This window comes from Oryzias latipes, chromosome 5 (assembly GCF_002234675.1).
Source record: "Oryzias latipes chromosome 5, ASM223467v1".
Lineage (NCBI taxonomy): Eukaryota > Metazoa > Chordata > Actinopteri > Beloniformes > Adrianichthyidae > Oryzias > Oryzias latipes.
Genome location: NC_019863.2, coordinates 1,826,654 through 1,852,040, shown reverse-complemented (window position 1 = coordinate 1,852,040; position 25,387 = coordinate 1,826,654). Strand labels below are relative to the sequence as shown.

At 42.9% G+C, this 25,387-nt stretch overlaps 2 protein-coding genes across 5 annotated transcripts; both read right to left on the bottom strand.

Annotated features, from left to right (window-relative positions):
• Positions 1–1,690: 1,690 nt before the first annotated feature.
• Positions 1,691–17,811, bottom strand: LOC101171555 (adaptin ear-binding coat-associated protein 2). Of its 4 annotated transcripts, XM_023954711.1 has the most exons (11): positions 17,604–17,808; positions 16,545–16,645; positions 11,558–11,662; positions 11,241–11,322; positions 8,981–9,089; positions 8,754–8,904; positions 8,594–8,678; positions 6,290–6,323; positions 2,454–2,578; positions 2,338–2,376; positions 1,699–2,245 (listed from the first exon to the last, which is right to left on the bottom strand). In XM_023954711.1, exons 1-9 carry the CDS (start codon positions 17,696–17,698, stop codon positions 2,561–2,563), a joined length of 780 nt encoding a protein of 259 aa, XP_023810479.1. In that variant the 5' UTR covers positions 17,699–17,808; the 3' UTR covers positions 1,699–2,245; positions 2,338–2,376; positions 2,454–2,560. The 4 variants fall into 4 exon arrangements, with proteins under 4 accessions (XP_023810480.1, XP_023810478.1, XP_023810479.1 ...); XM_023954712.1 differs by having other exon boundaries at positions 1,691–2,376; positions 8,754–8,901; positions 17,604–17,811; XM_023954710.1 differs by having other exon boundaries at positions 1,697–2,376.
• A 2,989-nt stretch (positions 17,812–20,800) lies between these two features.
• szrd1 (SUZ RNA binding domain containing 1) lies at positions 20,801–24,968 on the bottom strand. The gene is made up of 4 exons (XM_004086101.4): positions 24,512–24,968; positions 23,105–23,154; positions 22,753–23,019; positions 20,801–22,646 (listed from the first exon to the last, which is right to left on the bottom strand). Exons 1-4 carry the CDS (start codon positions 24,560–24,562, stop codon positions 22,535–22,537), a joined length of 480 nt encoding a protein of 159 aa, XP_004086149.1. The 5' UTR covers positions 24,563–24,968; the 3' UTR covers positions 20,801–22,534.
• Between the last annotated feature and the right edge of the window lie 419 nt (positions 24,969–25,387).

Here is a 25,387-nt window from a genome sequence, read left to right as displayed (position 1 = left end):
TATTAATGTTCTAGTGGCATTTCCCCACCATAGATGACATACATTAAGAATATTAAGCTTAAAATAGCATTTCTGAATATATATATATATATATATATTTTTTTTAATTCTTATCACTATGAATCAGGAGCAAACGAAAAAATGCACTTTGAAAAAGGTGCTAATTTTTTATGTAAAAAAAAAACATTGGGCGGGCCACGAGCTCCCTGCTCTGCTCCATTCTGATGCATCCACTTGCAGACAACTAAATCCATGAACGTCTTTGTTTTCCTTATCTGTGCTTGCATCTGGCTCAAAACTGCATTGGTGGATAGCTCTATAGTTGAAGCAAGAGCTCCAATATTGCCTCTCATCACTAGGGTCTGTAAGCTGGCGGGAGAGCAACAGTAGCTGCGTTTACGTGGACTAAAGTAATCGTGATAAACGACTGATCAGAATAGCAATGTGTCACATAAACACACCGTTTGGAATACTCTGCCCCGATCAGACTCATTCGGGTCAAAATGTCCTTCTGATGGAGATAGGTGGGTTATGCTGATCGTTGATCCAATCGGGCTGCAAATAAACAGTTTATTACGATCAGGGGTCATGTCGCGTGGTGGCATTGTCAGACAGAAGCTTAGGCAGATAGAACTGTAACTTCTTTCTCTTGAGGGCCAAAAAAGGGTAACAATCTGAAATGGAGACAACCCTGTAGCAGACGACCTTCAGCAGTTTTGAGCAAACTCCACCCACACCCAAATTTTTTTACTTTTGCATCAGTGATTTTCATTGAGAAAACAGATAAGGTAACCACACAGTACATCAAAAATGAAGCTTTCTGCACCTATCAGTAATGCAGTTTACTATCACATTTGACAGTAGACTGCATGCATATTTCTTGTATATATTCTTTTGCATAGGATTGCTTTGCCAATGAAGACATAGCCTGTGATTTTGATGAAATCGTATGCTCTATACCAGCCAGCCAGACAGATGAATGGTTACAGCATTTTTGTTGTTTTCTGTCACGGTTTTTGGGTGAGGGGAAACCCAAATATAACAGATCCAGGAGTACAGGCAGGATTTTATTGAGCTGATGGAACTAGGAACAAAAAGGCACGTGGACTCAAGTGCTGACTCCAGGTGTGAAGATGCTCTAATGTCTCACATCGCAACCCGTTATGACCCACAAGAGACCTCAGGTGGTTCATCACAATAGACTCAAACCTTTACCTATGACTGACTACACGCCTTTTCCACCTTCACCCGTTGACAGGACTCTTGAAGGTTCTCCACAACCAAGGAGGAACTCCCAGTGAGGGACCATGTGGACACTGAACAGAAGGACAGTTCATGGTTGGGACCAAGTGTTAAGGCACCTCCACATCACCCAGTGCTGAACCTCCAAAAATTGGCTACACTAGCATTTAGGAACCCAAACATAACTCAGAAAAGTGGCGATCAAAAACAGAACCCAGGAGTTGAAGTAATTAAGGATTAATTAATTCATCATTTTTGAACTGATTAAAATTAATTAATTTAAATTTAATTAGATTTACCTAATTAAATAAACTTAAATAAATCTAAAATAAAATATTTGAGGGAAATAACACCTTGAGTCATGCTGGCTGGAAGAGTCATATTTTTCCTACTTTCTGTACAAACATTCAGTAAAATTGGGGTTAAGAGTTCAGAAAAAAACGAATAAAATTCTGCAACAATCAAAAGCATTTGACTGTTAACGGAGATAAACAACGGGATATTTTTTATTTGATTCAAAAATCTTTTTAAACAAACCCTCTAGAATTTGTATTTGCTCTGCCCGATTCCATAGGATTTAGACTAAACATCAGATATGATTAAACTGCTACAGAGTATCTGGATTATTTCTTTGTCAGCTGCGTTTTTAGCTCTTACCCAAATAAATAAAACTTATACTGTCCGGTCCAGCTCAACTTGTTCAGACATCCAGGTCCTAAATGCCTTTGGCGCCCCCAGCTGGTGAAGGAGAATGAGACTTTTCGTAAAAACATCGGAATATTTTTCCTGGACTCTCAAACATGACAGGAGTTTCACTGTTTCCGGCTTCTTTGTTTGTTTGAGTCCATCCAGTTCATCCGAGCGAAGCAGCTGCAGAAGTGAAGACAGTGAAGGCGGTTTGAGCCGCTTCCTCTCCACGTCTGCGCAGACTCAGTTTGCTCAAAGGCAGTAAGGGAAGAGAAACAACTGTGGGACTCATTGCCAACATCCGCTTTAGCCTTTCCTGTCATTGGAAGACAGAAACACATCTACAAAAAAAAAGTCATGTCCTGGCTTTAAAAGGTGGAGGAGGAAGAGGAGGCGGTCTTCATTCACCTGTGTTTCATCCTGCAGTGGGTCTTCGGTTTATCCGCTCTGTGTTAAAAACATTAGACTTGATAGGTCATTATGTTGTGTCTTCTGCAGTGAGAAAAATTAACCATTCATCTCACCTTTAGTTATCTACCATCTCTGCTTTCCTGTAACTGGCTCTTTTAAGCCCCTCCCAGGCCCGGCGTTTGGCCCCCCTCAGGACAGACACCACTGTATCATGTAAGTCTCACGCTTTTGTTGTGCCCTAAAATTGCTCATAAAATAAAAAGTGAGCACAGAATAGACAAGCAGTAATGAAACTACTGAATCAGCACTGCCAAGCGCTGTGGCAGCGAGCAGAGTAGCTCCGCCTTTGCACTGTGCTGGTTCAGAGAGTCCAGAACCGCATGGCAGCAGCAGTCAGGTCCAGATGACAAAGCCGAACCAGTGCGCCTCAAAAATGATCCAGCATTAGATTTCTCTCCAAAGAAACAGTGTCTCTGGTTCAAGGAACCCAAACAGAGCCGGGTGAGAACATTCAGAGCAAAGCGATGCTGCAAACCGTTTCCATTTTTACACTTCATCAGCGTTTGTTTGGATTTCAGTGATGTTTGGTCAGTTCTCCTTTTCATGTTGCTATTTACATTTAATGTTTGAGCTAGGTTTACGCTTCTGTTGGGAGAGTTTGAATAAATGCATATAAAATACTAAAAGAGCTGGATTTGACTACTCCATGACCCCGCCTGGAGCTTTCAGCGGGGGTCCTAGCTGCTTCCAGGTGCAGCTCTGAATCCTCTCTGCAGGTGGGGCCAACACAGCCTGTTCACATTCCTCAGCGTTCCAGCATTCCACTATGTGGAGCAATTCTGCAGGCTGCAGCCAGGGCTTACTCGGTGGGGCAGCAGAACTGAGTTTTTCTCTGTTTCCTTACTCTACTTTTGTTCAGCGCATAAACAATATGTGTGTGCACTCAAAAGGATATTTTTATGACTCAAGTATCCCTTGTGCCATCTTGTGGGGTCCAGATGACCCCACCCTTCCATTGACGTGTTCTCCCTACCATGACAAAGGTGGATAAAGGTGGAAAGATTTCATGTAATCCATGGACACCAGTGAAGATCACAAATCATTGAAGAAAAAAGGTTCAGAGCACCTTGGAGGCACATTAACATTGGGAGTTGGGTCATCTGGACCCCACAAGATAGCACATGGGGTATTTGTGCAAATAAAGTTTGATCATTTTTGGATCCTCCACAGTTCAGCCTTTGTCAAAGGACCCAACAGGATTCTTTTGCTAAATGTATCCCAACAACCGAAATTAAAACACCTGAAAGGTTTTACTTCTGAACATCCAGATTTAAAGATTTAGGAATTTTTGGATCGAATTTTTTTTATTTTTCTTAAAGAAAGAGGATTATAAACAAGGATTTTCAAAGTTTTATAAAAAAAAAATCCACATTTTAAATGCATCTTACTTCACAGGTAAAAGAGGCATTTGACTCAGGATTTCTTGTCTACTACCAGGACCATTGCTACAGTCCCCTCAAGCATCGTTCAATACCTAATCAATAACTTAATAGTGACAATTGAAACTATATCATCTCATTTTTTCTTCATTGAATCATTTAATAAAGTCAAATGATTCAGTGGGCCGATGTGGGACTGTCATGCAGAAAACCTGGGTTTCACTTCCCAGGGCACCCAGAGTCAGAAAATCCAGTGAGGGTCCTGAGGCAAGACACTTCCAGCTGCTGCCTGTCAGAGTCTCCCTGAGGGATCATTCAGGGGGGAGTTGGACCTTCAACTGTCTCTCACAAATTGGTCAGCCCTAGCAGCTTCCTTTGGTCTCAAACATTTCTTCACTTCCTTTTGAACGTCTTTATAAAAAGAAATAACCAGGTTGGCTCCCAAATTGCTAGTTCATTTTTTGGACTTAACTCTAAAGAATTGCACAAGAAGTTCTTTTGATTGACAGGTTACAACCCAGTCCTTGGTTTTAGAGCAGCATCCCTGAGTGCGCTCTTCCAGAAGCTTCGTGACTTCTTTTTGCGTTTTTGCTCACTTACACACAGTCCAGGTTTGGTTGCGTTAAAGTTGCCTGAGAGAGTGATTACAGAACTAAAAACTGACTTCAAGTAGATGTAGTTCAGTAATTTTTTGCCCTATCTACTGAAGATACTGTTAAAGCGGTTACCTGTTTCATCTGTTAGCAAACCAAGCTAGCATTCGATTAAAGGTCACCTGGTTTGATTGTCGTCTGGTAAACTCAAGGAAAAACATCGGAAAAAACCAGAAGGAGCTGCATTTCCACAAGAAAATGCAGGGTTGAATGATGTATCACTGAATGAAAATGAAACTTAAAGGGAAAGAATTGGCAAAAAAAAGGAAAAGAAATTATCAAAGTTGACCATAAATAAAATGAAAACAGCAAAATAAAAAAACTATATTTTTGTGAAAAATGCAAGCGCTGGGTATCACACCGGCAAAGTTGTACACCACAGCTCACATACCACTACGCCACCAACCAGGTACAGTGGAAAGGACACATATTCCATTTAATCCTGGAATATCTGGAAAAGTTCAAGGATTTGAAGGAGCAAAAGTCATAGCTGGAAAAAGCTAAAAGAGCTGAACATTTTAATAGTTGAATGGTTCAAACGGCTGAAAAGTTGTAGAAGAATTGTGGAAAAGAATGGCAGAAGATACTATAATTAAGAAAGAGAAAAAGGAAAACAAGTAGAGGTTGGATGAAGAACAGTATTTGACTTAAGATCATCTCCATCCTTGTTAGTTCGTGTCCACCAACCTGACGCTCCTGCTGAAGCAAAGAGATGCAACGGAAATGTTTAGAATATGACTAAACTGAAAACATTTCTGGATTTCAATCCTGGAGTGACTTTTTACAAAGGATTTTTGGTATATGGTGAATACTTATATAGCACTTTACTTCTTTCTTAAAAGGTCTGAAGCACAGCGATTCGATTCATGTTAAGGTTGCCAATGTGATTCATGGTCATTATTGGTTCATTTTGATAGATTCACAATGGATCCAGGACATCTTTATCCAAAACTTCAATCAGTGTGACTCAGAGAGAAATTCCTGCTACTGAACAATGCAGGTGAAGTTTTTCCAGATTCCTTTGATTTTTTTCAAGAGAATTAAGTGTAAATGAAATATGTGTCCAAACAAACGAGTAAACTAGAATGAATGTCAAATCCATTCACATTCTAGTAAGTTTCCTAAAGTTCACCACTGTTGTTTTTCCACATCCAAAGAATCCAAAGGGAACATTCTTAGAACATTCTAGACACTGGATGGTCACATGACTTTATTCAAAGTCTGTCCACACATTGGACTGGAATGATGATCAGTTTTTGATGACATCACATGTGTGTTGTTCACTGTGATGCACTTGGTGGTTTTTATGTTTTAGCTAAATAAACCTGAACCTATTTCTTTAATGGTATAGGTTCAGGTTCGATTAAAAACCTGCGTGAGACTGATCTGGTCGGCTCGTAGGACTAGAAATCAATTCATCGACTAATCGTCACACCCCTATTTGCGAAGTATCTCCATCGTACCACGAATTAATGCATAAAAGATTCATCTAACTTTGTGGTGATACCATATGGTCTAATTATTTGATCTAAATGGATAGAATCAACATGTATGACTAAAAAAATCAACTGGACAGTATAAGTTTTCTTTAATTGGGTAAGAGCTAAAAAACTAAAAAGCACAAGGTCTTAACAGACAAACTTCTGTTCTTACTGGCAGTTCTTATTTTAAGTAACAGAAACAAAATGCATGACAAAGCAACTTCAAACATAAAAACCTGCACTCCGGGTATTCTACTGTTTCATTCTTTGTATTTAGAAAAGAGTGTCATATTAATTTATGCAGGTATTGTTTGCAGAGGTGAGAAAAAGTGGTTATAGGATGTTTAGTGACAGGCCTTTCTCAATTGAAACTTACCCGACTTGTTAGAAGTAAGCTTGCGATTGGACGTCTTTTAGTTCACATCACATGTACAGACAAAGGCAAAGACAACAGAGACACAACAGGAAGAGAAACTGACTGTTTGCCATTTATTTACTTACTGATCAATTTTATACCTTTTTTACGTCATAATCTTGCTTGTGTCTGTGGTTTTTGAACAGATCCCGCTGTTATTCTCAGTGTTTGATTGGTTTTCTTTTATACAAATCTATATCTTTTCCATTTCTGGTGGTAACATTAATGAGGGGATTTTTCAGATTACAGATGGACCAAAACACTCTTCTGTCTCACCTTCAACAGACAGTGGGGCAAAAAAGTATTTAGCCAGCCACCAGTTGTGCAAATTCTCCCACTTCGAGGTGAGAGAGGCCTGTCATTTTCATCCTACATATACTTCAACTATGAAAGACAAAATGAAAAAAAAAGCCAGAAAATCACATTCTCTGATTTTTAAAGAATTTTTCATTTATGTAGGAAAATAAGTATTTGGTCACCGACAAAAAGCAAGATTTCTGGCTCTTACAGACCTGTAACTTCTTCTGCAAGAGGATCCTTCCTGTAAGAAGTCTGCTAGAGAGCATTTGGATGATCCAGAAGAGGATTGGGAATGTCCTATGGTCAGATGAAACCAAAACAGAACTTTTTGGTGATAGCTCTACTCGTCGTGTTTGGAGGAGAAAGAATGCTGAGCTGCATCCAAAGAACACCAGACCTGCTGTAAAGCATGGGGGTGGAAGCATCAAGATTTGGGGATGTCTGTTTGGGATGGTTGTCATGCTGAAAGACCCAGCCATGTTTCTCTTCAATGCTGACGGAAGGATGTTTTCACTCAAAATCGTTGCCCGGGTAACGAAGGAGTGGCTTCATGAGAAGCATTTCAAGGTCCTGGAGTGGACTAATCAGTCTCCAGATCTCAACCCCATAGAAAATCTTTGGAGGGAGTAGAAAGTCTGTGTTGTCCAGCAACAACCCCAAACATCACTGCTCTAGAGGAGATCTGCATGGAGGAATGGACCAAAATACCAACAACAGTTTGTGAAAACTTTGAGAAGACTCACAGAAAATGTTTGACTGCTGTCATTACCAACAAAGGGAAAATAAAGTACTGAGTTGAACTTTGGTTTTGACCAAATACTTATTTTCCACCATAATTTACAAATAAATTCTTGATTTTCTAGATTTTTTTTTCTCATTTTGTCTCTCATAGTTGAAGTAAACCACGATGAAAACTACAGGCCTTTCTCAACCCTAACACAACCAAAACCCATCATTTCTTTTTGGCAGCTTTTATAAATGAAATTGTTTGTAAGTTTCTGTTTTCTGTTTTCAAAAGTGTCTTAAGTAGCTTAAAAGCAAAAAAAAAAAAACAGCAAGAGTTTAACACAAACCAATGAAATATAATGTTTATTTACAGACGGTATTACATTTCATGCATTTTGTCTTCTTCAGAAAGGCACTTAGAGTAAGGATGAGTGAGGACATTGCTTTTGGGTAAAAGGCACAAACTAACAAGCGCAGGTGTAAACACGTCAACAAAAGATGCAAATGCTTCAGCGACAGACACAACTAAGAACTGTAATTTTTTCCCATCACTGTCATTAAAAATCCTTCAGATCTTGATTACAAGCTTTAATGAAAATCAAATGAGCAAACACGAACATAGCCTTAAAAGTTTCCCAACAAAAGAAATATGAAAGGTGAATAAAACAAACCAACAGAAATGCTGCTCTACGGCAAAAGAAAAGGTTGAGATGAGAGATGCTGGTGGAATGACATCATTCAAGGAGCAGAGGGTTAGATTTGATCTAGAAAAGGTTCAAACTTACCAAAAAATAACCCCATTTTCATTAGTGGAGAAATATGTTACCTTGTTAGTGTCAGCAGACCACTTTTCCCTTCAATCTTAGATTTAGGAGCATCTAAAAATCTGCCTTGCTGCATGGCAGGATGAAAAAGATGAGCATTCAATTTGTTCTTCCAGACTGAGCATGTTGGTCGGCAGACTGTATCTGAAGACAGTAAGTGTAGCTAAGGAGCTAGAGAAATGGGCTGAACAGCTCCGCTTTGTTTGTGTGTCCTGATCAGGAATGTACAGAACCTGAGAGGGGGGGGGCGTTTTCCTATGACTCAGCTAAACTGCACCCAGCCTGACTTGACAGCGTCTTTGTTGGAGCTGTGGGGGGGGGAGAGAGGGCGACAGAGGATGACGATGGAGGAAGCAACCGAACAAATGAAATGAGATGGAGCCAAACCTCACGAGGGTTTATCTGAGGAACTTACTTGGGTCCTGCAGCTGTGAAGTCTCCCCACAGGTCGGCGCTGGGTTGGGTCGCGGGGCTGGGGGAGCCAAAGTCTAAAAGAGTAGCTGCGGGAGGCGGAAACGTTACCAAGTGTCCCAACAACAACATGAAATGATGCCAACAGGTCAACTGTAAATCACCAGCGGTGGCCTGTGCGGCAGGGACCGGCTGATGCCCTCCAGGAGGGGGCGTGACACCTCCCACTTTAGCCCCAGAAGGAGGAGGGGGAAGCAGGCCTCCAGGTGTGGGTCGTGCTTTAGCACCACCCCCATCCTTCTTCTTGATGTTCTGCTGCAAAGACATGAATGACTTTGACATGAGATTCTTTGAGCGTGACGGCGTTTCCTGGTGGGGAAAACCAGCTCACCCCGATGCTTATCTTGATGGTCTGACCCTCTTTGAAGCTCAGGTCCAGTTTAGGCTGGGTGCTTGGGTTGGCCTCCAGTTTTGCGAGTTCCCCTTCTTGTTTCACCCACCTTTGAATTGACAACAAAGACATCTGGAGTCAGACTGAGCTAAAGGAGCAATGAATTCAAGGAAATTGACATGAAACCAACATTTACTTTTTTGGACAGTGCATCAAAAGAATTCGTTCATTCATTCATCTTCTTGACCGTTTTTCCCTTTCGGGGTCACGGGGTTGCCGGAGCCTATCCCGGCTACTTGGGCGTAGGCAAGGGATGCCCTGGACTGGTCGCCAGTCTGTCGCAGGGTGGAATATCCTCAATCACACATCCATTCACTCTCACACTCACACCTATGGACAATTTAGAGTTGCCAATCAACCTATGAAGCATGTTTTTGGACGGTGGGAGGAAGCCGGAGATCCCGGAGAAAACCCACGCATGCACGGGGAGAACATGCAAACTCCACACAGAAGGGTCCCCCATTGATGTTCTGGTTCAGGTCCCCCAGCCAGGACTTGAACCGGGGGCCTTCTTGTAAAAGAAATCGGTGTACAGGTTTTTGTTTTGTATGAGGGACGTGAATCACCTCGGTATCTATAATGGCTCACATAAGATTAAAATCTTTTATTTTATTTAAAAAAATGTGAATTTCATTTTTAGTTGGATGTTCCCACCAACTAAACCAGACAGGCCTGTGACTTCACCAATGCTGGCAAGATTATATAAGCATCAGTATTGACAGGGTCAAAGAGGTCAGCAACACAACCCCCACCCCCCCAGCCCGGCCCTCAAGGGCCATATTGATGGAGCTTAAGTTATAATACAACTATACAGTTCACAAAGTCACAATAATGTTTTATTTGGATGAATTTGTGTGTAGTGTTGTTGTGACGTGTCTTGGCATAAACATGTATGAAACCTTTATGGAGTTCCAGAGGTTAAATTTCACTTGTTTCTGCTTTCACGTCCATGCCAAATTACAGGTGCATTCAAACTGGAAAAACCAGAAAAGTCCACTGAATTTGGCCCAGATCGAGCTCCGGATCGAACTCCGGATCGAGCTCCGAACCTCGGGTTTGGTCTGTATTCAGACTGCTGTCATGGGAACGTTTCAGTTCCGGACTAAAGCTTGTGAACAAAACCATGTGACCAAAGATCTCTTCACTTATTGGTCAGGAATTACGAGGGCGGGGCAAAGCAACTAGAGGGAGAAGATATGGACAGTCCTGCGCTTTTAGTTCATTCAAACTTTTTATATTTCGCTCACAAATTCTGAAAGTCTACCCCAACGTCAGGCTCAGCACTTTTTACTCGCTCTTTTGGTCCGGTGGAGGCGCGCTGCAGGGCGGTTACTGACAAAAAAGAGGGCTAAAGAAGGTACTCTGATAAGTGTTTTTCCCTTGTGCTATCATATGGGGTCCAGATGACCCCACTAGACAGTGCCCTGAACCTTTTTTCTTCAATGATTTGTGATCTTCACTGGTGTCCATGGATTACATGAAATCTTTCCACCTTTATCCACCTTTGTCATGGTAGGGAGAACACGTCAATGGAAGGGTGGGGTCATCTGGACCCCACAAGATAGCACAAGGGTTTTGACTAGGGCTGCACGATATGAGGAAAACTTGCGATATGCGATATTAGAGATTAAAATTGCAATAACGATATAATTTGCGGTATATAAACAAATAGCAAAATAACCAAATAACCATTCCCATTAAATTGCAACAGTTTAAAAATTATACTCCAAATGTCACTCGTCGACTTAGGTGACAAACATCTAACATAATAGGCCTCCATCCGATTAGTCAAATGCATAAAGGGATTTATTTGATTCGTTAAATGGTTCAAGCTGACATAAGATTGTTTTAGCACATTTAAGGTTTACCATTTATTGCGATATTTGCCGTCTTTTGCGATATGCATATTGCAGAGCTGGATTTTGCGATAACGATAAATTTGCGGTATATTGTGCAGGCCTAGTTTTGACAAATGGATTGTAGGGAAAAACAGTGGGAAACATTGTGTATCACGTTAAAAGTTGTTTCAATCAGCCTTTATTCATCTGACCACATTTCAATGAGTTGTTGGGTCTCATTGTTTTGGTCTTATATCATTGTTTTAAGAGAATACTGTTCAGGAACTACAAGCAGCTGTTTTTCCAAACATCACTAAATGCAGATGAGATGATAAAAAGGAAATATAATCACAGTGACTTACTTAAAATGATCTTGCAAAGCAACATTGAAGTCAAATGAGTCTCCACGATCAGCAAAGCCCAGACCAATAAAAGCATGACGTCCTAAAAAACAACACAAAAACAGACACGAGATGAACACCTGCTGCTTTAGAAGATAAATGTCCATGAGACAAGGGCTTTTCTGAATTCTAACTAAAGTCAAGTGTATGAACCAAAACCAAATACAGGTTTGGCATGTTCATCTCTGATTATTACAAGTTTGAACCAAGTTTAGCCACTGTTCTAAAAGAAAGGTCAAAACTGATTAAAGCCAATATTCTGAAGACTATCGTCTTACCGTTCCCATCCTCTATCCGAATGACGAAATACCTGCTGGAATCTGTGACCGCCTCCACTATGGTACCTGGATACTCCTCTACTGGTGCTTGTGCAAAAAGTTCACCTGCAGGCCACAAATTCAAACCAAAAACACAGAGGAGGAGGTTATACTTGGTGACAGTATGAATATAAATATTTAAAAAGCTACGTGGCAAAGAAAAAAGCTTTTAATTTGAGTTTACGTCTTATTTTCTGCAGTAAGTGTAGCAGAGGAGTGTACACAGTAATTTGTCTGAGCTGTGCGGCTCAAAATGACCCACATGGCTCATGTGTGGCTAATAGCAGAGATGATGTTTTACAGTAAACAGGTTTCAAACAGCCTGACAGGGAACACATTTGTTCCATTTCTATGGAAACTTTTGTGTTTCAGAGACACCAAATATGTCTGCACAGAGTTTTGGCTACAATAATTAAAGTTATTGACAGCTAATCCATCTCAAAACTCTTCACAGAATTTACTACACTGGACAGAGGATGTTCAAGATGGGTCTCAGTAACTCAGACATTTGCGAGCACTGTGATAATAATCTACCCGACAGCTACATGCACGCACTGTGGTTCTGCACTCCTGTCCAGGCTCTCTGGCAGAAGGTATGTGCCGATTTATCAGTCTGGCTTAAGGTTTCAATCACTGCCTCACCGTCACTTTGTGTGCTTGGTGACATGAGTGCCATCGATATAGAAGAAGGATTAGCATCTATCATTTTCATAACTCTTTGTATTGCCAAAAAAACTATTTTAATAAATTGGAAAAACAAGAAAAATATAAACATAAGTCAACACAGAAATCTGCTGTTTGATCATATCAGCTTGGAAAAAATGTCAGCCCAAAGCTCAAGTAACTTTGAAAGAATTCAGTCTCTCTGGTCTCCTGTGGTTGACTCCATGACGTAGGGGGTGGGGGGCTTGGTCGTCGCTGCTCCTTGCCCTTCTGCCGTGGTTTGGGGTGGGGGTCGGGGCTTCCGGTGCCTGGCGGGGGCGGTGGGGGGCTCCGTTGGTCGGGGGTCGGGTCCGGTGCCTGGGTGGGGCGGGCTGGGGCGCTGCGTGGTCCTCTGGGCTTGGGTGTGGGGGTGCGTGGTGGGGGGGTGGGGTGGTGGTCTGGCTTGGCTTGGGGGGGTGGTCCCTTTGCCTGTGCTGGGGGGGGGTTGGCGGGGGGCCCTGCTCGGGTGGGGGGGGCCCAGCGGCGCCGGATGGGCTGCCCATCTGCACCTGGGGCTGGGATCGGCCCTTCCCTGGCTCTGGGACGGGACGGGACCGCCCTCTCGGGGCCCCCGGTCGCTCTGGGTGTCACCCGCTTCGGCTGCGGGGTCTGGGGTGGGGTGGGGTGGGGGGCTTGTCGGCCCTGTCCTGTGGGGGGGGCGTTCTGGGGGGGAGGGGGGGCCCATTATTAGTACGGGTCGGGGGGGCTAGCGGGTCGGGGTCTCCGCTGAGGCAATCAGTGGTTGCCTCGGCCGGTTGGCCTCCTCGGTCCCGTCGAGGCCTGACCAGAGCTCTTCTAGGGCCGGCGTCTGGGGGTGGGGGCCTGGGCTTGCTCCGGGGGGGGCGACGCTTTCTGGCTCCTCTCTCTCTGTGTGGGGTGGGTGGTGCCGGGCCTGGGGTGTCGGCGCCTCCGGGGGTGGGCCCCTGGGCTGGGTGGCCCTGGCCCCTTTGCTGGGGGTGGGCTGGGGGACGGCTGTTTGACCACCGGGGGACAGTCTACCAGCTGTCCCCAACTTACCCCCTTCCTTATATAACCTCATATTAGGGTGAGGGGGTGGGGGGTCTAGCCTGCGATACGCCTTGGGGGGGGGGCTACTTGGGAGTGGCCCCCCTCCTATGGTTGCCGTATGGAGTGGGCCCCCCCTCTTTCGGTTTTATTTGCACCTTAGACATGTAGGGTCCTTGGTAGGGGGGGTGCTTGGACATCACTGCAAGCAAGCAGCAGATGTCCTCCTGGCACCCTACCCGCCAATTTTAACCGCACCTTAGACATTTAGGGCCCCTTGGTGTGGAGGGTGAGGGGACATCACTGTGAGTAATCAGGAGATGTCCCCTTAGTGCCCTACTCGCCAATTTTAACTGCACCCCCCTTAGTACACACACCCCTCCCCCTTCAATATATACATTCAAACATAAACACACACACATGCACACAAACACCCTCTCAAACACCCATACACGCACACACATTTTACAAGGAAGGTGGGACCTGGGTCCATCTGTCCCCTACCCCTTCCCTGGTGGGGGGTGCGGGCCCCTTGGCGATGGCGGCCGTGTCCCTTGGGTGCCGGCTCCCTGGGCCCGGCGGTGCTCTCTCCGCGCGGTGGGGGGGTTCATATTACACCTGAGCCGGGGGTGTTCGTGTCCCTGGGGGGTGGGTCCTGGTCCTTGCCCCTGGGCGCTGGGCCCCGCCAAACTTCCAACATGGCCGAGCCTGGTCGGGCCATATTTATAACATCCCTTGTGGGCCGCCCTTTTTTCCCCGGGGTTCCCCCCTCCTGGGCGGGGGCGGCGGGCCCCTGCCTTGCTCCTACCTGGACCAACCGTGGGCCGGGTGGGTGGCTGCCTGGAGTGCGGAGCGGGTCTCCCTTGGGGGGTCCTGGCTCGTACCTGGGGTCGGGGCGGGGGGATGCCCGGAACTCCTGGGTGGTGGTGGGGTGCTCGTCTGGGGCTGTGGGCGTCCCTCTCCGGTGGGGCCCTGCGTTGGGCTCTTCCGGCGCGGCGGGGGGCTGCTTTCCTGGCTGGGCTGGGGCGGCGCTCTCTTTCCCTCTGCGCCTCCCTGCTCTCTGGCTCTGGGGGCCTCGCGGCGGTCCGGCTGGCCCAGGCCTGGGTGGCGGTCTTGGTCGCCCGGGGGGCGGTTGTTCCCTGCCTGTTCCCGTGTGGCGTTGGGGGAATTCCGGCTGCCGCTGCTGCTGCGGCGGGGGTATGGGTGTGGGGGTGGCTGGGCGCTCCTCCTCCTTCTTTTCACATTCCACCATCCATTTTAGAAGAACATAAACACTCACCTGAGCACAGGTGTTAGCTCACCTTTGCACTAATAGTTTGCATGATTGAATGAATGAAAGATTTCACACTAGTTGGTTTAAAGGCATAGGTATGCGTTCGTGAACACTATCTGTTTTGTGTGCATGTTGACATGTGGACATTTTTGCGGCTAGCAGGTGTGTTGATAATATTTGAGTGTGTGTGAACAGGCCCCGCCCTTTTTGTACTACATTTGAACCGTACCGTAACGATAAACAACCAGTAAACCTGTCTGCTCTATGCTGCTTCACGGTCTTACCCCCCTTCCCCTCCTATTATCACCCTCCTACCCCCCCTCTCTCTAACGTCCCTCTCTCTTCTTCCCCTCTTTCCTTTTCCGTCCGGTCCAACACCAAAGATTTTCAAACATGATTGAAATTAATAAATTTTGGCCTCAATTACAAAAGGGGTTTATTCAGACATACCTTTGGTTTGTCTGAAGATGAATAACCCCTCGTTAAAATAAAATATGTCCAACACAAGAGGCCCTCAGCTCTCATCTGTTTGCCTAGCTGTTGGACAGGACAAGTTAAAAAAAAAAAAAAAAAAAAAAAAAAAAAAAAAAAAAAAGTTATTGACTGTATATAAGAACTGGACTGAGTGACCATACACCCCTGGTGTTCCAAACAGGAAGTCCCCGCTGGCTCTAAGAAGCCAAAATCCCACAGACTTCTATAGAGAAATAACCAGCTGTTACTCAGTCATTCTATTGGTCAGAATATTCATGCTTGCTCTAATATTTTTTTTAACATGTTCTTGATAATCCTCATTTATTTTAATTATATTTTTTCTGTAGTTCACGTTATTCAAGCTATAAACAGATCAATCAGATTTCCTAATGAAAGTAGGTGGAGCCTGCTGCCCCCACGTCGAACGATCAAAACGTATGATGGACAGATTTTGTGTTGCCCGTCTTCAGGAAGTAAGGGTGTGGACTTCCAACAAGCTCATTACTGATTGGCCATAGTGGTTGCCGCAGTAACGAGAACTCGGTCCGACTGGAACCAATCATGGCTTACTGGGTCCAACGTGTCGGTAAACATTTCGTGAAAAGATGGCGACTGACTCGAATTGACTCGATTTAGTTTGAGCTTGGTGACTAAAGGTGATGTCTCACTTGGTCCAGTTCTCATGTACAGTCCATGTCTGAATTCCCTCACAGCTGCCTAAGTACTAAAAAGTATATAGTGGAAGACTATCCAGAACACTGGATTCTAAAAGCGATTCAGACACATGGTCACTACTTATACATGACCAATTTTGATGTCACCAATTTCCAGAAGTAAAAACCTGATAAGTGTGAACATTTTACAAAGACTTTTCATGAATCCACTGCGATGTATTGACGAAAAAATTGGAGGGTTTATCCCTTGTGCTATCTTGTGGGGTCCAGATGACCCCCCCCTTACATTGACGTGTTCTCCCTACCATGACAAAGGTGGATAAAGGTGGAAAGATTTCATGTAATCCATGGACACCAGTGAAGATCACAAATCATTGAAGAAAAAAGGTTCAGAGCACTGTCTAGTGGGTCTAGATGACCCAAGTCCCAATGTTAACGTGCCTTTGAGGGACGTTAACGTTGGGAGCTGGGTCATCTGGACCCCACAAGATAGCACAATATAAAAAGTAAATTTCAATACATTTTTTTCACATAAAAGATTGTTAAAACGCAATGCATTTTGGCTTTTATTGGTCAATCTAGTGACCATGGATGAACTTCTGGTGAATTTCTAGAGATTGTGTTGTAAAAACGGGGTGGGATCAGACAAGATTTCTCTCTAACCCACTCCTTTTCAAGCACACCGTCTTCACGCACATCTGTCCATTTTAAACTCTTGTGTTTATTTTCATCGGTGTTCGAAATAAAGACATTGAATCGAAATTGACTGTAGTTCCAGTGGCGTCATGCAGGACAGAGGTGAGTCGTGAACAACACCTGCCTGTGTTTCTATCCTCCAGCTTGATGAAGGCCTTCTTGCCTTTGGCTGTGATCTTCATTCTGCCGCTCCATGCTGGCTCGTCCAGCTTCCAGTCAGCAGCACTGCAGACAAACAGAAGCGCACACATTCCTGAACAGATGTGCAACAACAAACTGCATTATCCCTTGTGCTATCTAGTGGGGTCCAGATGACCCCATCCTTACATTAACATGTTATCCCTACCATGACAAAGGTGGATAAAGGTGGAGTGGATTTCATGTAAACATTGAAGAAAAAAGGTTCAGCTCACTGTGTTGTGGGGTCCAGATGACCCCACTCCAAACGTTAACGTGCCTCCCTTTGGGAGTGGGGTCATCTGGACCCCACAAGACAGCACAAGGGTTATAGGAACAGGACACTGGATGAATGTCTGAAGCTACTTTTCTTTGAAGAAAGGGGAAATGGAAGCTTTCAAAAACACTGATGAGACAAAAAAAGTCATGTTTTTCTCTCTCATCTGAACGAAACCCGTCATATCTGTTGATTGGTTTCACTGGACGATCCCCTCACGGGTGACAGCGAGGCGACACCGCGGATCCGTTTTTCTGACGTCTGACTCTGGCAGAAAAAGCCTCAGAACGATCACTGGACTCTCACCAAAGACAAACTCCCACAGCTCTCACAATTCAAGTAAAAAAAAAGAGGTTAACAACTCGCTATAAGGACCACTTGCCTAACGAATAATAAATCACCCAAAAACATCCACCTAAACTAAACTGTGAGTTAAACAGTTCGCGCGTCGCTAGCAAAGATAAAACAAAGCTGTGTCAGGACAATTCTTTTGAGCCGTTTTCGTGGCTTATAACTTAACGTCTGCTTCTAACTTTAATCTAACAGGTAACTACAACCTCTGGATATTCTTCTGACATTTAAGCAACTGCCGTCCCTTTGTTAGGGTGGATAACGACAGTAAAATATGACATTTGTGCTGCGCTTGACAACTTGTCCGATATTGGGTGCATGGCTAATGACATAGCTAACAGTTTCCAGTAAGTCCAGTTCCGGACGGCCCAGTCTCACCGGTATCCGCGGTTCGAGGCTCGAGGAGGAATCTTGTAGACGTGAACCTCCGGTTTTACACAAAGCATCGACTCATAACTGTCGTCCTCTGCCATTTTGTCCAATTTCACTAAAAGCTTAAAAACACAACTTCCGACTTTCGACAGACATCTAACGCCGCCCGTCTGAACTCGAAGCCGGACTGTAGCGCCCCAACAGCGCCCCCTGTGGCCCGGAGGTCTTTTACATTGTTTACAACAGAACAAGCCTTAACTCAGTGAATCAACAAAATCAGCCACTAATTCCAATTAGATTTTAAGAAAAACCAACAGCAAATTATACCTAGACAAAATAAAGCCAAGTCTTATCTTTCTTCCATTTCTTTCTTCTTTTTTATGGCTTTTACCAGGTATATTTTTTTACATTAAATATCGTTCATTCACATAGTTCAATAATTAGAACAAAAATGAAACCAAGTAGAATAAGAATCCAACAAAAGCAAAACAAAACAACTATTGTTATGATGTGATTAAGAGCCATTTACATTTATGGGAAATTCTATTACCATATTGCGTCAGCCCGGATAAAATTCAGGGTTGTGTAAGGAAGAGCATCCGGTGCAAAAATCTCTGCTTGTGTGAATCAATGAAAGCTGATTCACTGTGGCTATGACTATTTACATGTTGTGTAATTCTTCACACGTGTGTAGTTTGATATTTTTTAATTATTTGTGTACATTTTCCATTCTACTGAGCCCTCCAGGTGCCAGTGGTTACTTTTTTAACCACTGAGGGCTCCGTACTATTCATCTGAAAACAACTTAAAAAATAGGCTTCTTTTCAATTCTTTGTTTATGGAGATAAATTTAGCCAAGCAGATTATCAAATTACAGTAAAGATCATCTATTTTGTTGGTAAAAGGATTCCAAATGTTACGTTATCTCTGGAAATAGAGCCTGGGAACATAATGTTTGGCTTGAACCAGTTTTGTAAATAATTTCAAAAGGCTTCTGTTCATTCGAAATGATTGGTACACTTTTTATCGTCAGTTGAGACGCTGTGAATAAATTAAGAGCCTAATCGTGGAATTATAGGTGGATAACTTATTATATTACGAGTCGGGTTGATGTATTCTTTGGGTAAAGCCTTGTATAGTCTGATAAATTCAGTTAGAAAGTTGTTCAAAGATGTATTTGATGGAAAATTGATCATATGTCAGCATGCGAGTTCATTAAATGGACAATAGACAAGCTATTCCTTTCAAACCATTCTTTATAAAGAAGTTCTTTCTGTATATAATAAATCTATTCTTCCACATTCTAAAGAGATGAGGTAATTGTGAAGGTACAATAACTTCCAATATAATATCACCTGTATATGGAACTCTAATGAGTAATTAGTAGTTTTATATATATATATATGTATCATAGTCTGGCAGGAGTTTTAAATCCACCTATTTTGTTAAAAAAATCTAGTTTGGAACAGAATACTAGAATAAATTAATTTTTTAATTCAAGATTTCCAGGGACATTCAAAGTCTATAACTTTTAAGCCTCCATCCTTTGTCTTTTAACTTGTGACCTTTTTTGAGATGCCTTCTGTGATTTGTAGAACGGTCGACGTGGTCCTGGATTGCGTAATGACATAGGACAATCAAAAGTGTATTTAAAGATCCTCTTGGATGAAAATTGTGTTTTTAACATGTACTTGTGGCATTTTTCGGATGACATTTATCAATAAACTTAAGCTTAAAATTGTATTTCTATGTTCAAATCGTTGTGAATCAGAAGTAGAAAGTGCTCATTTGTGACGTAGAAAATTTGCCAGGTGGGCCAGTTTCCCTGCTCTGCTCCATTCTGATGCAAACGACTAGGTCCATGAACGTCTTTGTTTTCCTCGTCTGTGCTGCTATCTGGATCTAAACTGGACGGCTGAATAACTCCAATGGTGCTTGAAATTTTGTTGCACCGGTAATGTTAGGTTAGTGGTGGGAGGATTGACTGTATACAAGAACTGGACTGAGCGAACCCTCCCTTGTGCATTCCAAACAGGAAGTACCTGCTGAGGCCACATTCCCGTAGACTTCTAGAGCGAAATAAACAGCCGTCACTCAGTCATTCTATTGGTCAGAATAAATTCTTAAATTCTTACTCTCCTACCTCTTTTTTTTCCTCTTTATTGGCATTGACCAATCAGATGCCTTAATATAGGTATCTGGTGCCCGCTGGCCCCCACCTAAAATGTTCAAAATATTTGATTGACAGACTCTCCAGAGTGCACTTTCAGTGGTAGGACTGTGGACTCCCCACAAGCTCACTCCTGATTGGACAGAGTGAATACCATAGAAACGCTGACTCAGACTGCTTCCAGCTCAGTGGCCTTGTGGTAGAGCGTCCTCCCTGAGAAACTCTTCCACAGAGTGAATTCAGTCTCAGGCTGAGTAGTACCAAAGACTCTAAAAACGGCGCCCAGGCCTGACAGCTGAGTGTCAAGCAGGGAGGCGCCGTGTCCCGTTTGAGGTTGAATTAAGTGGTTACACCACCAAATGGTTCTGGAGGCTGTGTCTGCAGCCCCCCCCCCCCCAGGGGATGGGTCAAATGCAGAGAACAAATTGCACACATAGGTGCGTGACAGCTTTTAACTTTTGTGACGTTGTCTGGCTCCAACATGTCGACGTCCATATCGCCCAAAAATTAAACCGACTTTTGTTGAGGCGGAAGCCAGGCATTTTCTCTGGGTGACATCACACTCACTTGGTCCAGTCAATGGGTGTGAGGTGCTGTAAGCTGGCGTGACAACATGTAAACAGTGAGCTCTCACTTTTGGATTATGGGGAGGGGGGACAGGGTTGCTCCGTGCAAATGGTCCTGCCCACAACTCAGAGGTGAATTTCTAATGAACTGCTGCCATTCTGCAGAAACTGTCCAAGAAAAGGACTGTTTGTTTTTAGATTCAGGCTAAAAATAGCATCATTATAATTTCAAGATTAATGGGGAAGATTTTAAAATAGATCAAAAAATGATCAGTGAGTCTAAACAGAAATGAAAAATCAAAAACTGTTGAGTTTCCCTGTAATTAAAGCAACATTTAACAGGAAAATTAACAAATATGAAAGCAGCTTTATATAGACGTTTGTTCCAAACCTTTGATGTTGCTGCATTATTTAAAAAAAAACTCTTTCCCACATTTTCATCTTTGAAAAATGAACAACAAATAACAGAAAAATGTATCACTTTGTTTATTAAAAGTATTCCAATTTCCTTTGTGGTTTTAATTTGAAAACAATGACATCAATTCAACCTCACTGGTGACTTTAAATGACTGCTGGAAAATATTAGCAGATCTCACTGAGCTCATTTAGGATCATTACTAAATCAACTTTACGATAAGATATTCACTAGATTTAATATAAAATCTGGTTCCAAATATGTAAAAAATATGTCATTCATTAGAACAAAAATACTGAAGTGACTCTAAACTTTTTTTTGTACCAGCTATTGTTTGATGGAGCGTGAGCTCAGTGGAACTGAAATGTTTTTGAGCAGCATAAGTCATTTGATTTAACATTTCTGTAAATGTGTGCCTAGACTGAGCAGGATCTGGTCAAGAAAACCATAAGCTACTAATAAGCACACAAAAACCTCAGAAAAAAGCCAAAGAAAACACCACACAAGTGTCAGCTGGCGAGAAGGGATCAGTTCTCATTTAAGGCATCAAAGTGAGCTTTCAGACCTACGTCATTTATTGTGAACCCAGCAGTTCGTACAGGAAGCTTTTCTTTATCCTCTATTTGATTTGACAGTTTACATACCGCTGTTTTTACTATGTAACAAACCACAAGCAATATTGCAAAAATCCTGCTTTGCAAAACGTAAAAAAAAAACAGGTGGACGTTCAACTAAACTTGGGGAGTTATTTAAAATTTGTCAAACTTTAACGTAGGATTATATCCGTCTCCATGACAACAGTGCACTCAAGCAGATAGATGTGAGCAGGTACAGTGTGGTCAGCCTAAAAACAGACTCCAGCATTGTACTTCTAACATAATTCAGCATTTTGGGACGTTGACGCACAAAAGCCTTTGCTTTGCGATTAAAAGGCATTTCCCCTCTTTTATTAGAAACCATCAGTTCTTTAGCCGCCAAGTCCTTCCGTTTAAATGCTGACGGCCCAGGTTGTCACCTGGGGGGGGGACACCAATGTTCATGTTCTAAAACAAAATCTTACTGTTATTGCTTGAAAAAGACAGGTTTTTAGGACAGTGTCCTTCAAACAACCGTTTTTTTTAAAATGTGAACGCTTGAACAGGTTTTTTCTTTTAGATCGCGGTGCTGGAGGAGTTTTGTGGAGCAAAGCTCACGTCACGCCTGTCATCTGTGGTAAGAAGCACGTTATGGGTTCTGTGCCGTCTATGGGAACAAACTTTCTGTCTTTACACTCGAGCTGCTCAGCGCAGAGTCACTTCTTGGCACCTTTAAGAACTTGGACTCCAGCTCACCTAAAGAATCGAGACCATTTTTGTGGTCATGACCCGTCAGCACAGGACCAGCTCGTCTGCCTTCATGACACTGTGACTTTCCCCACAGAGTCACAAGTTTTATTGTTTCTGCCTGAAAGGACAAACACCTGATAGGTCATCATGCAGCCCAGCAGTCAGGCCTTTGGACCCCAGGACACGTCCCAGTGCATCAAAGCATCACAGTGTGCGCCTGTTTGCTGTGTGGAACAGAAGGGGTTTGGTTTCTTTGATCTCTGCCACCTTTACAAAGACGAGGCAAAAAGCAAGAACTGATCCAGCCAACAGAGCAGAGCAGAGCAGAGAGGGGGTTCAGGAGTTAGTTTAGGTCCGAGCTTCGTCACCCACCCACCACTCTGCTCTTTAAACCCCATCAACCTCCACCCGCTGTGTCTTCTCATGGAGGCAGCTGCTGCCTTGGACCAGGCAGCTCTGATTTATCTACAGAGGCGGAAGCCCGGGGTGCCATCAGGTCCGGTAGGCTGACGGATCGCCTGATTGATTGGACGAACGGGTTCTAACTGTGGCTGCACGCTCACACGAGGAGGTCTAGTGTGGAAGGAGAAAAAATATTCAACATTATATACCTAACTATATATTTTCTGATATTATAGAATTCCACAGTGGTTTACTGCTGTAATATATATTTTTTTACCTATCCTGGCCTGGATTGTCCTGAGGTGTTTCTTCTGAAGAAGCACTTCCTAAAATCCTCCTCCTTGCCTCCGCATACTCTGCCTCACGTTGGGCCAAAGATTTAGTCTGCTGCGAAGGACGAGACAGAGAAGAGTTTCCTGCAGAAACATTATTGGAAGGCCGCTTTAATATTCGGATTTGAGGCGGGGGTGCTGCCGGCAGAGAGTCATCCTGGATGACAACGGCGGTTCGCACAGGTGAACCCGCAGATTTCAAAGTGGACTTCCTGTAAAGACAGCAACCACTGAGTACAACAAACAAACAAACACACACACAGTGAGATGGTGATGTGCTGATGTGTGGACACCTACTTTGCCTCCTGATTTATCTTTAGCTTTGCCTCAAGTCTTCTTTCAATTTCCTGAGGAAACACAGAACACATCATTTCACAGCTGCTGCAGGACAACAGTTTTTACTGCAATAAAGATCTTAAACAGGGCTAAAGAATAAAAACGGTCAAATTTAATCTGGACTGTGCAACGGTGGATGTTTATTTAGTCACTGTACTGTGGTGATGTAATGTTTTCTTTTATATTTGTTTATTTTTTCTCCTGGTTTTAATCCTTTTAACATTTATTGTGTTACCTTGTTTTCTTTGTGACGGCTGCAGTTTTATCTAACAAGAACTTAATTATAACTTCCCATTTTTAGAGACCAAATCTAGAGACCACTTCTTATGTATTTGTGTGTATTATTTATGATATTTTAGTGGTAAGTATTTTCAGGGTAAATTTTCGTTTTTAATTGTACCAGTGCCAATGAGAACAAAGATCAATCAACAACCTTTTTCTCTCTAAATCATCATACTTCTACAAAAACCTCCTACCTGAAAAAATATTCACATTGCTGAAGGAATATGATGCATTTCAGAAATCTAAAAATCCCCAAACCCTGGTTTACGTGTTTTATTGTGTCCTCCAATTTTTTAGAGTTTCCCAGGATGTAAGACTCAAACTTTCTGTCAGTTTTTTAAACATGTGGAGATCTTTTTTACCCTGAAATCAGCCATTCTTGCATTCTTTAAGATGCTCTACCATAATATGGATTTACAAAGTCGGCTACACTCTGCTGTCATTCATTTGTCCGGGTCATTTGTGACCGTTCCATCCATAATTGGTCATTTTCGTTTGTCTTCCTTTTTCCCTCCTAATGCAAGAGTAGAAAATAGATCAGATCAACTGTTACACATGCAGGGAGAAATCAAGTGAAAGAGAGGAGTTCTAGGTGTGTTCATCAGATTTCCTAAAACCAGGTAGTTCCTGTTATCTAAGGAAGGACACCAGATTATCCTGGGTACACAATTACTACACTAAACCAGTCATTGACGAAAACTGATAACCAGGTTTTAGGGGCATCTCAACAGACTCAATGTTGGGATCAAAATGACCAAAAATTGATCCTAGTTTATTGATTTTTACTTACAGCTGTCTTAAAACTACATTCTACTCTTGGAGATTATAATTTAACCCATTTGCACCCAAAAGAAAACAATCCACCAGAGAAACTGAAGGGCAAAGTAGACTAAAACTGTGATGACTGTTTAAACAGTTTTAGTCTACTTCTTTGCCACAGCGATGTGGGTCAACTAGGCCTCAACATGTTTACACGTACTGTAAACAGTCAACAACTCCGACCTTTACGGATTAGTTTTCCGCTTGACCGTTTAACAGAAACCAAACAGATTTACTAGCGAAACAGCCCTGTTGAGTTCAGCTCACCCCGCTGTCTGCTGCTTCCTCCCAGCTCTCTGCTACCTCCTCATCCTCCATGTTTTTAACAGGACTTCGGATGATTGAAGCTTCGCTGCACCGGCCAACTGAATCCCATCTAAATCATGGAGTCCCGGAAAGGCAGACGGGTCTTATGCAGAATCACCGATAGTCCAATGTCACCGTTTTCAGTTCCTATGATGGCTGAAAGAACAACGTCCTGAAAGCCTTTCTGTGGTGTGCTGTTAGCCTGCTAGCTTAATGCTTCACTGAAGCAGCTTCTTCCGGTCACCTGCTGCTGCAAATGTGCTTCTCAGATCAACCGCGACTATAATATATGATGTAAAATCCATAATAAACCCCTTTACTCCAAATAACTCACAGCTAGAACGGGGGCTGAAAACTGTTTGGATGTTTGAAACTATTTTCTCCAAAAAGTGAGTTGACCCGGAAGTATCAAAAAAGCTGAAATCGATCTTTATTTAAAACAAACGAAACAACAAAAACTGTCTCACGTCATCACAATGGAACTCAGGGGAAATGTGAACGTTTAAAAACGCCCAGCTATCACTTTGGCTCTTTCCCCTGAAAAAAATCAACCAAAAAATGGAACATCCCACTGGAAATTCAATAATAGCCTTTTAAATAACAAAAACTTTTGTAAAAAAATCAAATCACTTATTCCTGAAATAAAAGAAATACAATGCCTGTCTCCTATTAATAGATGGGAGTGGTTAAAATTTAATATTAGAAAAATTGCGATTGTAGAAGGAAAAATTTTGGCTAAAAGACAAGAACAGACTGAAATAATTTCAAAATTAAACACTTTGTGTAATTTAACTCAACTGAGTGAGGAGAATGTCATTGAAATTAACAAATTATAAT

What these genes read in the sequence shown, in the direction of transcription:
- LOC101171555 (XM_023954710.1), bottom strand. Translation starts at nt 17,698, where the DNA reads ATGGCAGAGGACGACAGTTATGAGTCGATGCTTTGTGTAAAACCGGAG. An exon ending in GCCTCGAACCGCGGATACCG is followed by an intron (nt 16,646 to 17,603) that starts GTGAGACTGGGC and finishes GTTTGTCTGCAG; the next exon opens with TGCTGCTGACTGGAAGCTGG. An exon ending in TTCACAGCTGCAGGACCCAA is followed by an intron (nt 6,324 to 8,593) that starts GTAAGTTCCTCA and finishes GTGAACTAAAAG; the next exon opens with ACGTCCAATCGCAAGCTTAC.
- szrd1 (XM_004086101.4), bottom strand. Translation starts at nt 24,562, where the DNA reads ATGGAGGATGAGGAGGTAGCAGAGAGCTGGGAGGAAGCAGCAGACAGC. An exon ending in AGGAAGCAGCAGACAGCGGG is followed by an intron (nt 23,155 to 24,511) that starts GTGAGCTGAACT and finishes GTGTTTCCTCAG; the next exon opens with GAAATTGAAAGAAGACTTGA. An exon ending in GACAATCCAGGCCAGGATAG is followed by an intron (nt 22,647 to 22,752) that starts GTAAAAAAATAT and finishes CTTCCACACTAG; the next exon opens with ACCTCCTCGTGTGAGCGTGC.